Source organism: Aptenodytes forsteri, unplaced genomic scaffold, assembly GCF_000699145.1.
Source record: "Aptenodytes forsteri isolate BGI_AS27 unplaced genomic scaffold, ASM69914v1 Scaffold299, whole genome shotgun sequence".
Classification (NCBI taxonomy): domain Eukaryota; kingdom Metazoa; phylum Chordata; class Aves; order Sphenisciformes; family Spheniscidae; genus Aptenodytes; species Aptenodytes forsteri.
The window spans coordinates 3,066,277-3,080,018 of NW_008794154.1; the positions used below are offsets into that span (position 1 = coordinate 3,066,277).

A 13,742-nucleotide genomic window follows, 5' to 3' on the forward strand; every position below is an offset into this window, starting at 1 on the left:
TAAAAGTGACTTCTTAAAAACACTGATGAGCATTTAATTCCAAATACAAAGGGAAGGCACAGAACGGACTACTCTTAGCAAAGTGTCCAAAAATCTTCGGAGAGGCATAGAGGCTGTATATGCACAGCTAATAAAGCAAGGTCAGTAAGGTATGTGAAGAGGATTGTACTGAGGGAACTTTGAGAAAATTTGTGGTTGATATCTGCCGTCAGGGCTATTGGACATCCAGTGTAGGTATAATGACTCAGGATACAGGAGAAAAATTTTCCAAAGTAGGGAGAATAAATTTCCCAAGCATCATTAAAATTGTTTCTAAACACCCAGCAGTAACGTGGCAAGAGCAAATGAAGATGATGCAGGCAATGGAAACAGGGAATTTAAGAATGAAAGTAACTGATCACATATCAGGAAGCACTAGGACATGCCAGAGTGAATGAAGCTGGTTTCCTGCAGTTTAGCACCCAGGTTAACTGAAATTTCAGCTGAAGCTTTCTTTATAGTTGGAGTATTTATAAAGCCTCTGCTTTGTGTTCACTAGTTTCTAGTGAAGAGGGAACTCTGCTGCAGCCTGTCTCTTGTCTAGGGAGCCTGCTGTGATCTGTCGCCTCTGATCAGCTGCCCATTTTCATAAAACTTGTGGGAACTTAATAGCTTTGGCACCGCCAGATTGAGATGAAAACGATCATTTTGTCAAAAGGAATTGAGGGATGGGGCGTGAAAGAGAGAGACATGCCCAGGCATATATCCACACTCAGGCAGCGTGGTCATGTGTTTCCTGAGGAAGCCAGGCTAAAAAATAACGGTCCAAACAAGGGTGAATGATGCTTCTTTCTCTTCTTATCTCTTGACTGTACTTCTGTCCAGGCTCACACTGTTAATCTTAAGATTTAGAACACTGTTCTTAATTTAAAGTTGACTTGCAGCGGCAGAGGTGACTATGATTTGTAAATAGAAGGAAATGAGCCCTGGCCTTTAGCTGGCACAGCACAGATTAACAATCAATATTCCAGCAGGACAGATAAATCACAAAAGCCAAGGCAAATCCTGTACAGTTAAAGGCCAGATGGATGGTCCAGATCCAGGACTGTGCCTCGTGTGGAAGGCAGGATGGATGCTCCTCCCTTTGCAAATTTCTGACATGAGGGTTGACAGTTGGTCCTGATAAATAATGCAGAATCCTCAAAACAGAGGCAGCTGCGATGTGAATGGGAGAATGGAGAGGCAAAGGCTCCTGGTCAGGCTGCATAGGAGAAACGTGGCTTCATGACAGGTCCTGCAGTGAGGCTGTATGGGGCACAGGGGGTTGACTGGAACACCTAGCCTGTTTTGGGGTGTAAGTCTTCCCAGTGCCGTGGCAGGGCAGCTTGGAAATTGGAAATGAAGGAGGGTTTATTCAGATAAGTTGTCATTGCCCTTAGCTCTGGTCCTCGTATTGTGGACTCTTGTCACACCATACAGCTGCAGCCATGCGTTTGTTCTCTCCCACTGCCTGTCCCATTTGGGGCTCCAGCACCTGGGAATCACTGTCTCCAACCCTGCCCTGCCTTGGCAGGAGGGAAAACACCCAAGCAATCCAGCTGTTGGCTTGACACAGCTAATGTGTTTCAAGGTGGGTAGAATTGAGCAAGGATCAGGTTGTTAACAACACAGATTTCTAACTGAGTGGATTTGTAATGTTACCCAGATTAGCAAGTAATTGCAGCAGCCTTACAATATTACCCTTAATCAGGAAATATTTGTCCTGCATCACCATCGTGTATTTGAACTCAAAGTGGTGCCAAAAAGAAAAGAGAGGCAGAGTCCTCCAAGAAGATTGCATTGAACCTATCTGTCCACTTAACATCTGAGTGTTGGAAATTTTGTCAGCTTATAAGTTTTGCCAGTATTGCACCTTCTCAAGAGAAAACTTTCATAACGTGCCAGAATGCACTTGGCTGTGATTCTATCCCTGTATTCAGCTAGAGCAGACAGTCAGCATTTGATGCGGCTCAGATTTGAATCATGCAGGGAATGAAAGTTTTATAAACCCCAAACTGAGTTGAGATACTGCATAGGCAGGCAACACCTGGCTAACATGTATGGCAGTTATCTGTCATTAATGAAAGGTTGTCACTAAGTAACTATACGGTTAGCATCCATGTGCAGTGTGTGCACATACACAGGCACGCTTGCAGTGGGAGTAAGAGTACAGAAAGGCAGAGCAGACACACCCCTTCTGTTTCATCTTCATAAAAGGCTCCTGCGGCTTTTCCGCTTGCTAAGCTTGGAGTGTAGAAGTGCAAAAGAATAAAAGCAGCACTCTAGCTCCTGATGCACAGCCCCAGAGCAGCCATGGGCTTTACGGGAATGACATTTACGGCTGACATCAGATCTGAGTATTTGCATTGGATTTCAGTGTCAGCATCGGAGGTGTGGCTTAGCAGGGACACTGTTTCAGTCTTCTGATCCAGCTAAGAGGCAGCTCCATCTGAGAAGATACTCACTCCCCTCGGCTCTGCTATCCTGCTTGCATCTGACTCCTCCCTCCTGCAGCTCAGAACAGCACAGGGTGAATCCAACAGCCTCTCATTTCTACTATGTTTCTCCCTGAGCTACTAGAGCTTGAACATACCTGATATTCTGCCTTCGTTTCAACTGAACTCGTGAGTAAGGCACATTGCCTGATATCTGTCAAAAGTGAATGGCATGTTATTACCTGAAGAGCCTGAATCTTCCAGTACTGAAAGGATTATGAAGAATTGCATTTTTCTCAGCATCTTTGATACTTCATTGTTGCCTGATTTTTTGAGAGCATGAGTTGTTCTGTTTATCAAGGGTGCTTTCACCTGAATATTTCTTCATCGGATGCCACAAAAGAGAGTCTAGGAAAACAAAGAAACTTGTGATGTGGAGCTAGCAGTTCTGGTTTCAGATAGTGAAAACTTGCAGAGTCAGTGAGAAGGCAAAGAAAAAAATTTGCCAAGGACAATGTCGGTAACGCCTAGTAACTTGTCACTCAATGGGACGAGCTTTTTCGCTGAAAATCATAGCATTATGGATAAGCCTAGCGAGCAGAAAACTTTGAATGTCTTTCTATTCTGCCTGACTTTTATCATTGCATTCACAGCACTCCTGGGCAGCATTTATTCACTAGTTTCCCTGCTGAAAATGCAAAACAAAACCACGGTTTCAATGATTGTGACCTCTTTGTCAATAGATGATTTGATCAGCATTGTGCCAGTGGTTATTTTCATGCTCACCCAGTGGTCAAGTGATGTCCTCCCCCAGCCTCTGTGCACCACCTCAGCACTAATATATTTATTCCAGGGCATTTCTAGCAACCTGAAAGGGTCTCTTATAGTTTCTTACAACTTCTACACCATCAACAAAACTGAGACAATGAGCTGCAGCACTTCCAAGCGACGAGTGAGCATGGTATGGGCCATTCTTACCATTTGGATTGTCAGTTTGCTGATCTGCATTTTGCCTCTCTGTGGTTGGGGCAAGTACATCCCCACCTCCTGGGGTTGCTTCACTGACTGTGCCAGTTCCTACATCTTGTTTTTATTTATTGTCTACTCACTGTGCTTTTGCCTCCTCACAGTGCTGTCTGTTCCTCTAACTTACCAGCTGTTGTGCTCAGATGGGCAACAGCTATTGCACATTGATTACCAGAAAATCTCTCGAGGCTACATCACCCCTGGGACACCTGCAGGCTGCAGTACTGCCACCCCATCTCTGTCACCGGTGGATCCTGTGGATAAAACCCTGAAGCATTTCCAAAACGCATGTCCAAGCTCAGAGACAGTTTTTAGGAAAGGTGTGGCTGAGAGTAGTGTACTCGAGCCCCGTTGCATGAACGGCATACAGAGCAGGAGCATCACGGTGGGCTTCGCCCAGAAACGATTCTCACTGATTCTTGCATTGACAAAAGTCATTCTCTGGCTTCCAATGATGGTAAATCGTCAGATTGCTTTACTTTCTAATGTTTACTTACATTTAAATGGGATGTGAGTTGGTGTGCCATGTATTGAAACAGATGGACAGCAGCCGTTGCAATTGTTCCTTATAGTATAGTTTGAGCCAGCAAAAGTCCTTTTAAGCAGGTCTGTGTCACTACATGAATTTAACTGGCTTTCAGCAGATTTGGCAGAGCCTGATTCATCAGTATGTTACTCTATCATCACATCATTTGTATCACCTGAATACAGGGATTAATAAGGTCCACCCTTTTGTATTGCCAGCTCTCTGACAAGCATTTATTCAGCATTATGGGGTCTGTGAATTGTACTAAGCTAGCTCTTCTGCCTCTCCTCACAGCTGTGAGTCACGTCCTTTGCCAGACTGGTTAAAAAAATAGGAATTTGTTAGAAAAATGAGGTTTGCTTGCATCTTTGTAATCTCCGTAGCATTGGGGGGGTGGGGTGGGTGGTAGGGAGTGCTGTCCATGTGCATGCACTAATATATTTGGCAACAGGTACATTCATGTATAATTAGAAAGGAGTCTGTTGAGAACACGGAACATGGGTCGGGGCAGTGTTATCCCTGTCCCTGGGTTGTGTATAGACTCAGCACCTGAGCTTCTCTCAGCGGAAAGGGAGCATTACAGAGCATCTGCAGTGCAGCCCTGTGTGGTGCTAAGTTGTCTCTCTTGTTCCCCATCAGGAGTTGGGGTTCCTCAGTACCATGCAGGAGAGACTGAGCTAGCAGTCTCTTCTAAGTTGCTTGGATTGTGAGTTGCTTGTTTTAATAGTGCTCAGGCATCTATATTTAGCTTAAGCAAGGGTTTTTCTGAGAAATGCAGAATGAGGAGGAGAGCCTCTGTCAGTGTGTTTTCTCCACTTTCTGTTAGGAACAAAATTGTTAGGCTCAGCAAACATTAATGACAACCTGTGTATTTTACTTGTGTCATATTCATAGTGAGATGTTCTGTTTATTCCTGGAAGTATCTCATGTGCCTGAAGCAATTTAAATTTTGAAATGCTCTGCCTTTCAGATACAAATGGTTGTCCAGCACATCATTGGTTTTCAAAGCCTTTCATTTGAGACGCTTAGCTTCCTGCTGACTTTGCTGGCTGCCACAGTCACCCCAGTATTTGTCCTGTCAGAACACTGGATTCACCTGCCCTGTGGCTGCATCATTAATTGCAGGAGGAATTCATATGCAGTGTCTTCAGAAGAACTCAAAAGTAAGTATGGAAGGGTGATGCATAGCTGGAATGTATCTTGTAATAAAAAGGATAGGAAGTTAGTGTCAGTAACGGTACTTTGTACTCCTTCAAATCATTTGCCTGAATTATATAGACATTATTTAGAACAGTAAATGGGACTCATAACATTCATGCAAGACAGCTGGACGGAAATAGTGGATACTGAGATACAGAAGCTTTGCTGATTTTCCCAGGTCACTGTCGGATCTTTTAGCAGAGTCCAATGGACTCTGAATCCTAGTTTCGCTCTCTTCTCCTACCCTGGGAAAAATGTATCTGCCAAAATCTGACTTTTACTAATCAAATACATGGACTATGCTAAATATGTTTAATTGGGGGGGGGGGGGGGGGGGGGAAACAAAGCATCTTAAATTTCAGGAATACCTGACCATTTTCAATAGTGTAAGAATCAGTTAAATATTTTTGTGCCTAACCAGAATCACAGCAACACCAATAAGTGAATAGCAAAGGATGTGATTTATGGGAGGGGGAGGGAAACATGCTAATTGTGAGCAAATTCTAAAAAGGAGAGGAGCTTTTGTTTGTACACCTGCGCTGTAACTACTAACCAGAAATCACAGCAACACCAATAAGTGAATAGCAAAGGATGTGATTTATGGGAGGGGCCTGTATCTCAGTGTATTCATGCCACTTGTTGAAAGCTAAGGAACTCCTACACAGTTTTTGCCTAAAAATATTTCCCTCCATGTTTATAAAGTTTACCTTGGTGTAACAGAGGATGTCAGACCTTCACTGGTAACCTTCTTGGAATCTTCTAAAGCCCTGTTTTTCTCTGGGCCTCCGTGTAAAACCAGCTGGAGGAATCCCTGCACATGCTGACTGCCAGAGCCTGTCTCCTGCAGTTACATGACTTTTGTTCTTTTCATAAAGAACTTGATAATGCGGTAATATTCAGTCAGAGAAACAGAAGACAAAGAAATACAGCTATCACTCCATGAACTTATCTCTAGTGAAAAACACATTTAGGCTTCTGCGAACATGAATAACATTGTCATATTTGTGGCTAAAAGACTGCATAATGCTTTCCTGTAAATTTCCTGGCCACAGTTACTTACAAAATACCTGAAGCTCCAATGTTCATGTATCTGCACAGAGGGACTGCGTTTTGAATTACAAATGAAAATATGTTTCCAGTATTCTTCTGAGAGAAGTATTTGTTATTAAAATGTTTTATTGAAGCTTATTATACTTACTAATAAAAGTTCAGTATCTTTATTAGCGATTAATTTACATTCATTACACACAAATGTATGCATATATGTTCATACATGTTTGCTTTCTGGGACAAGCGAAACTGTACCAACTTAAGAAATTCAGCTGTTCAACGGTAGGTAATTATGGAAAGTTTGAAGGATATAAATCTGCCTCAGGATATTAAATACATCTGTATCTGTTAGATCTCTGTTAACATATGATAAATATGTTCTGGTAAAAATACCAGTACGGAAGCCTACAAGGAGGGAAGATAGAGCAATAGGTGATTTTTTTTGTTTATGATCATAATTATTATCAAGAATAACTTTAACAGAAAAATAATTTCAATTTCCGATTTATAATGCTGCAATTATATTAGTATATAAAAATGATAGATTTATGCATTAATCTTTCAGAAGTGAGAGTTACAGTGCTAGAGTTTGATACAGTTGTCCCTTGAGGCCTTGTCCAAGGGGAATTGAAAGTGCTGGTAAGTTTTATTTAGAAAGTTAGAATTAGAATAGTTCAGTTGGAAGAGACCTAAAAGGATCATCTAGTCCAACTGCAAAAGTTAAGAGCTAAATACTTCTGAGGATCTGGGTGTTGTTTCCCATTCTCTGACATCAGTGGGTGAATTCCTGACATTCACTGCATGTTTAAGGAGAAAGAAAGCTCCTGAATACTAGACAAAAAGCCATTCTCATTCATGGCTTTCACTTGCTTTGAACACGTTCTCCAAGTGCAGAATGGGTTGTGCTGCGACTGATGCGTTTTAACCGCTTTCCCAGAGAGGATGACTACAGTTCATCAAGAAGGCAGTTTATTTCAGATGTATTTAATAATGCTATTTAGAGAGATAAATGTACAACAGATGGAAAAGTAGCAATTATAAAATTATTTTAGATAATTGTAAATTTTAGATATTTGTACTAAAGACTATTCTCAAGTTTTAATGCAATGACTGCTAAGGTCAGAATTTCACCCGTGATTACATATGATCTAGTAAGCACACAAACTGTTGAGTAGAAATAGAGGTTGTATAAATGTAAATTATATATGATCTAGTAAGCACACAAAGACTTGAGTAGAAATAGAGGTTGTATAAATGTATCCTCATACCTTTTATTTTATAAATTAGCATGAAAGGTTTGGTGGGAAGATGATTTCATTAGTTTAATAAAAGGCACTTCTTTAGTTACTACATAATGTATTATGAAAAGGGGGAGGATGAAGAATCTCAAGTGATTTGTGTTAGAAAGGAGGAAGAATGAAAGGATATAAATAATGATTGAGAATTTTTATTTAATTGTTCAATTACTGTGTAAGATCAGTTGGAGCACTGAATTTAGAATGGAGAATATACAAAAATTTCATTGTGTTTATACTTCAAATATTTATTTTTTATTGTAGAATTCTGTTTTTCTTGCTTGACTATTGATATTGAAGGTTAGTTGCAGATTCTCAGAAATGTTTTATCATTTTGTACAATTTTTCACCTTTAGGAATATAGCTGAAACAGGCTGTGAAAAAGAAAGTATTACAAAATTTAAGTATTTTCTTCTTGTGTGTATCCCATAAAACATCATCTATTGTGTGTTTTTGAAAATGGCAGATAATCTACCAGTTTCTGGGAATCCGTTAACTTTGGAATGTATAATTTCTGAATTCATTAAGAAGGCAGTATAATAACATACTATCTGAGAAGTCTTTCTTCTCAACAATTCATTCTTTTTATGGGTAGAAAATTGTCTGTTTCTAGCAGTAGTTAAATAATTTATTCTATGTTTTAGAATGTCATTTTCATTGTGTATGTAATCTCAGTTTTCTTCTTGGTTTTGACTCTCTTTAATATGACATTTCCTCCCTTTCCGTTCAGCCAAACGTAGGGGTTTTGAATTCAACCTGTCGTTCCAGCAAGGTTATGGAATCTACAAAATATCCCATGAAAACCACCACCACCACCACCACCACGATGGTGCTGGCAAATCTCCGTCCTATCACAACCTGGTGAGCTACGACTGCGGTAACTCGAAAGAACCTCGGAGAGGAAGCGGCGATCCCCCCCGCTCTGGGAAGGCGGGGGTCAGCACCGCGGCCCTGGCGGACAGCTCCCGGGACGCCCCGGAGGAACCCGGGGCCGGGCGAGACACGGGCAAGGAGAGCAGCACCGACCGCCTCCTTCCTGACAAACTGGGAACCTTTAAAAGAGAAGAGGTCAGAAATTTTGATAAGTCGACTTTTTCTGAAGGACCAGAAAGGAGGTTGTCTCATGAGGAAAGCCATAAACCTGAACTCACAGATTGGGAATGGTGCAGGAGTAAGTCAGAGAGGACCCCTCGGCAGGTAAAATATGAATTTGCCCTTATTTTTTTTCTGATCATAAGAATTACCTTACAAAAGTAAGAATAATTTTTACTCCTTACAAAAATAAGAATAATTTTTACTTGCATTGAAATTACTATTAGTCCTATTGGTAGTGTAGTTACTTTTAGTAAAAACCATACTTAGCATTTTTTATTTTAGTAACCACATACCTATTTGCAGATTCTGATCCTGCAATAATTTCTCACTTGTATTCTTAATCATGGGGGGGTTATTATTATTATTTATTTATTTATTATGATTTTGTGTGCACCTGCATGATCTGTATGTGGTAAGAATTCAGTATGAATTATGTTAATTCATCTTAAAGAAGAGGAATTTTCTCTCCAAAAGACTCAAATATTGCATTTTCAAGAGTATTTCCAAGCATCTGGTGACTTTTTTTGTCATGCTTACATTTTGGGTAGGGGAAAATAGAGAACTGCAAAACCAAACATGAATGGTAAATCCACAGATAAATGCAGATTTCAATCTGGGCACAAAGATTCCTATTAGATTCAAACAAAAAGATTCCAAATATTATATTGTTCATCCCTTTCCTTTAGACTGTGGACAGTTATTGGGAAGAAGAAATTCTGAGAAATTTATTAGTTTTCAGGAGCTCAGAGAAAAGTGAAGGTGGAGTCTTAATACATTAGCACTTGAAATTGAAAGACTTGTTAAAGGTGTCTGTAACCTCAGCTTATGTAGTTCTTTGCACAGAGGTTCTGATTCTGCTCTGTCACATTTGCTGTGCACTGTATTGAATCCAACAGAGCTTTTCACAGCTTGGGAGAGGAGGTATATCAAAACCCATAGCCTTTAAGGACATACTGTCTAAAATTAATAGAGAGCACTCCAATCTTGCTATGTGACTATTTCACCTAAAGGTGTGGCCTGTTGAATGTACCACCATTGCCACAAAAGTTGGGGTTAGCTTTCACTTATCAGATTGCAGGCTTATGGTCTGTTCCAAGTGCAGTCTTCATTTGCCTGTTCCTTGCCATGCTGATAGTGGCATATCAAGAACAGCAGGATCACAGATTTCCTCAGCTTCAAGGCATTTTGGTTCTGCCATGACAAACCTTATTGTTAGTACCCATACTGGGAGGGTCTGCACTGACTTCTGACTAGAGTTGGGTCCAACACTAAAGAAGAGCTGTGAGAGAATTGCCCAAAACTGCCATTTGCAGACTGAAATTGGATCCAGCAAAAGGACAGCTGTTGTCTCATGTAAGAATGTGGTCTTAAAGGAGAACTGCCAAGCTTTACTTTTATTTTCTATAATCAGTGTTTGTTTAAGGGGCAGAATGTCACAACTACTGCAGGTTGAGTGCTATTAAAGAAAGAAGGGTAAGATTGTTAGCCATTCCTTGTCAACTGTCTGTTAAGCAGGCAATGAGTGTGAGGATTTTCTGTCTCCTAAAAACTCATGTTTATGAACCAAAGGCCAAACACTGACATGAGGCACCAGGCGAGCCTGCAGTGTGATATCTGTAGTGGAAATTGAAATCAGCAACAGCTGTTTATCACTGTGGAATTTACATGCTGCTTTCGTCACATACTGGACTCTAAAAAGCATCTCAGAGTGGCCTAAGGAGTGAAAAGAGGTAATACTGTATCGTGCAGTTATCTGCTCCTTCTGTGTGCACCTTTCCCATGCTATGGCATGGCTCCAGTACACAATTTTGGTCTGCATAAATAGTGTATATGATGGTCTTCTGGCCCATTTTCAAGATAAACCAGGGCAGTTCTGTGTACATATAAGTACAGTTTTCATGTTTGATGTGGGACATGGTCACAGGTTCATATTGCTGCTGTAAATTGACTCTGAGACAACTTAAAATGTCAGTTCTGCCTGCTCACCTTTGGAAGTTTCCCTTGGTGGAATCTAAAAGGAGCCGGTATCAGCTTTCAATTTATCATGCATGAGCAACCAGGAAACACATGCAAAAGGACTAAACCAAAGAACATTGAAGTATTTTTTAAAAATATTTTATTACTATTTGAGTAATAAATAGTAATACTATTTGAGGTTGAGTTTTCATTTTATTTTATTAAATTTCAGGAGCTTTTGTAGTATGTGGCAAAATTACAGCTTTTCTTCTGCTATATTTGCACAGTGAGAAGTTCATATTGGCCATAGGAAAAGCATACCTTCAGTTTTTCTCTAGGATTGTGACACTGAGAGAAAGCAAGAGTGTGTCTCTCTTTTCTGAGGAATGAACACAAACTTAATTGAAAACTTATAAAATCATCCTCCTGAGTATTTATTTGGGGAAAGCTGTTTTGTGTGTTGTGTGGAAGCAGTTATTCTCCCACTGTCCTTCAGTTGTCACACAAACTAAAGTATCAGTTGCCTGTCAAAGGGGTTTAAGTGTCTCCATTGAAATAAGCAGAAGTCTCTGTAGATCTGAGAAACATGTTTCCAGGTGATGTAGTTGCATGTTTATGCCCTATTCAAGGACAATGGAAGATGGTCAATAACTTTCCTGGGAGGCTTAGTTTTTCCCAAGCTATCCTGCCAATGTTTGGAAGGGGGAACTTGCATTAAGGAAGTTGAATTTTAAGGTCCGAATTGTGGGGGAGGACTTGACCTTGCCTGAGCTATGAGAACCCTGTCTTCTGGAGCGCGTGCTGACTGGGCTAGGTGAGACTGTCATGCTTTTGTAGCATTTCCTGCAGTGAACTCCACAGTCAGTACAGTATCTCCTTGTTTATTTGAGTTCTGATACATGCTGATGCCTAGAACCCCAGTCCTTCCTCCTGCTGCAACCCCGAGGTGATACAGGAGGCAGGAATTTGGGGCATGATGAAGTCAGAATCCAAAGCCAGTCTGCCTGGCTGAGTGTTAACTAAACTGTGAGGGTTTGAGTGTGCAATGTGGAATTCAGTAGACATTTGGCATTACAATTGGTGGAAGTGGGGTAAAAGCCCCACAAGTTCACAAGACGGGAGCTGCAGAAGGCTGAGTGTGCAATGTGGAATTCAGTAGACATTTGGCATTACAATTGGTGGAAGTGGGGTAAAAGCCTCTGTGAAGTTCACAAGACGGGAGCTGCAGAAGGCTTTAGGTTGGAAAGGACCTCTGGAAGTCACCTAATCCAACCTCCTGCTCCAAGCAGGGCTGACTTCAAAGCTAGATCAACTTGCTCTGGACCTTTGGCACATACATAGGTAAGATGTAGAAGATTTATTTTCTATCTAAATAAGGGAATCCCCTCTCCCTCTGATAAACACAATTTTATAAATTGAGTCAAAGTAGGAACTTATTTGATGTTTCAGATTTGATTGATCATCCCTTTCATGAAAAAGCAAATGTTCACTCTGTTGCAGTGTGCAGTGATGAACTGCTGTGTTTGTGGGCAAAAGTAAACGATGACTCAGCCTGGTTTTAATCTGCTAGTTCTTGCTAACACCTTGTATGCCAGGTATAGTTTGGTTAATAAAGTCAGTATATCACTAGGTTCATCATTAACTGTGGCTCTCCTTGCAGTAGTTTCCAGACAGTGTTTAAAAAAATAATTTAAAAAATTCCTTTTCCCATCTCCTGTGGCTGCCATTTCAAATTGCTAGACCTATGACTTCCATTACAGCAGGTACGAATGTCTCTTTGTGAAGCAGCTGGCAATGACTTCATGTGGATGGCTTTATTTGCCCTGGGGCTTTATATGTCACTTTTGGACATACTTCACTACTTGTATTACAAGGAAGCCCAATTCATCCTTTTCTGACTTTTTCCAAGTTATAACCCAGTGTGCAGTTGCCAGGCATTAGCGCTCCTATGGTCTAAAAGTTCAAGGCTTCTAAGTTACAGATCTCAGTGTTTCTGACATTCAACATGAGCTTCCAGAGCTTCACTGCGCTGATATTTGCTTTGCTGCTGAAAAAGGGCAGAATATGAAACTCCAGCAAGCATTGTAAAAATAACTTCAATGCATTTCTCAGATGTTTGTTGGATGAAAGATTGATTTGGGCCAAACATTAAATAAGTTGAAAGCCACCCTTTTTATTTATTCTGTCTGGAAGTCCCTAAGTATCTAAGCAAAGTCACTTTATCTTCATCACTCTCCATTTCTCACCTTTGTTAAAAAAGAAGTTTTTCCCTAGCATTTATTGGCCATGTGCTTCTGCTTAAGTTGTCAATTAAGCTATCCAACTGGGGAGAAGACACCAAACCTTACAAAGAAATGGATGATTATCCTAATAGGATAAAAGTTCCTCATCTTCAGTACTTTCAGACTATAAGTGCTTTATCACAGAAAAAAATATAGATGTTCTTATTAAAGTACTTCCAGCTTTCTTTTCAATAAGCAGAACTTGTAATAACTTACAGTAGGAGCAAGAATAGCAATTACACGTGGATTTTCAGCTTAGCTGTTAAGTGATGTGGTAAATGTGTCCTTACATGCTGAATTTCCCCATAGCAAAGGGCATAGATGCTTAGCATGAGAACTTGAGAAAAACAATCTCAGTCCTTCTGCACATACTTGTTGAAAAATGGACAGTGAGTTGTCTTACAGAAAATTAGAATGCATTTTTCTCACATTAAAATTCTTTATAATTTCTGTTGTACTACCTGGTTTGAAAGCTTTTGAAATTAAGAGCTCCCATGATAGCCCTGAGAGCAGCTGGGTCGGGGTGCTCCATTTCCCTGATGCTGTTATTGGGGTTCCCCCTCCTGTCATTGTGCCTCTGTGCTCCTTTATGTTCAAGGAGAGAATCTTTAACTCACACAACCAAACTATTTGCAGTTCTGCAGCAAAATGGAGAGCATTGCAGTAATCAAATCTAGAAAATACCATGCTGATTGAAGTTACAGTTGGGAGAACTACAGTCAACTTCAGCCAGGTATTGAAGAAATCACTGTGAGAGTTGCTGCTGCTGAATGAGTTTCTGCAGCAAAATGGAGAGCATTGCAGTAATCAAATCTAGAAAATACCATGCTGATTGAAGTTACAGTTGGGAGAACTACAG

General features: G+C 40.5%; 1 protein-coding gene across 1 annotated transcript in view; it reads left to right on the forward strand.

Moving 5' to 3' along the window:
* Positions 1-2,967: 2,967 nt before the first annotated feature.
* GPR149 (G protein-coupled receptor 149) overlaps positions 2,968-13,742 on the forward strand; it is a 29,306-nt gene continuing 18,531 nt past the window's right edge. Inside the window, exons 1-3 of the mRNA XM_009279231.1 lie at positions 2,968-3,936; positions 4,976-5,168; positions 8,281-8,747. Of these exons, the coding sequence (XP_009277506.1) occupies positions 2,968-3,936; positions 4,976-5,168; positions 8,281-8,747 (1,629 nt within the window). The remainder of the gene's footprint in view (positions 3,937-4,975; positions 5,169-8,280; positions 8,748-13,742) is intronic.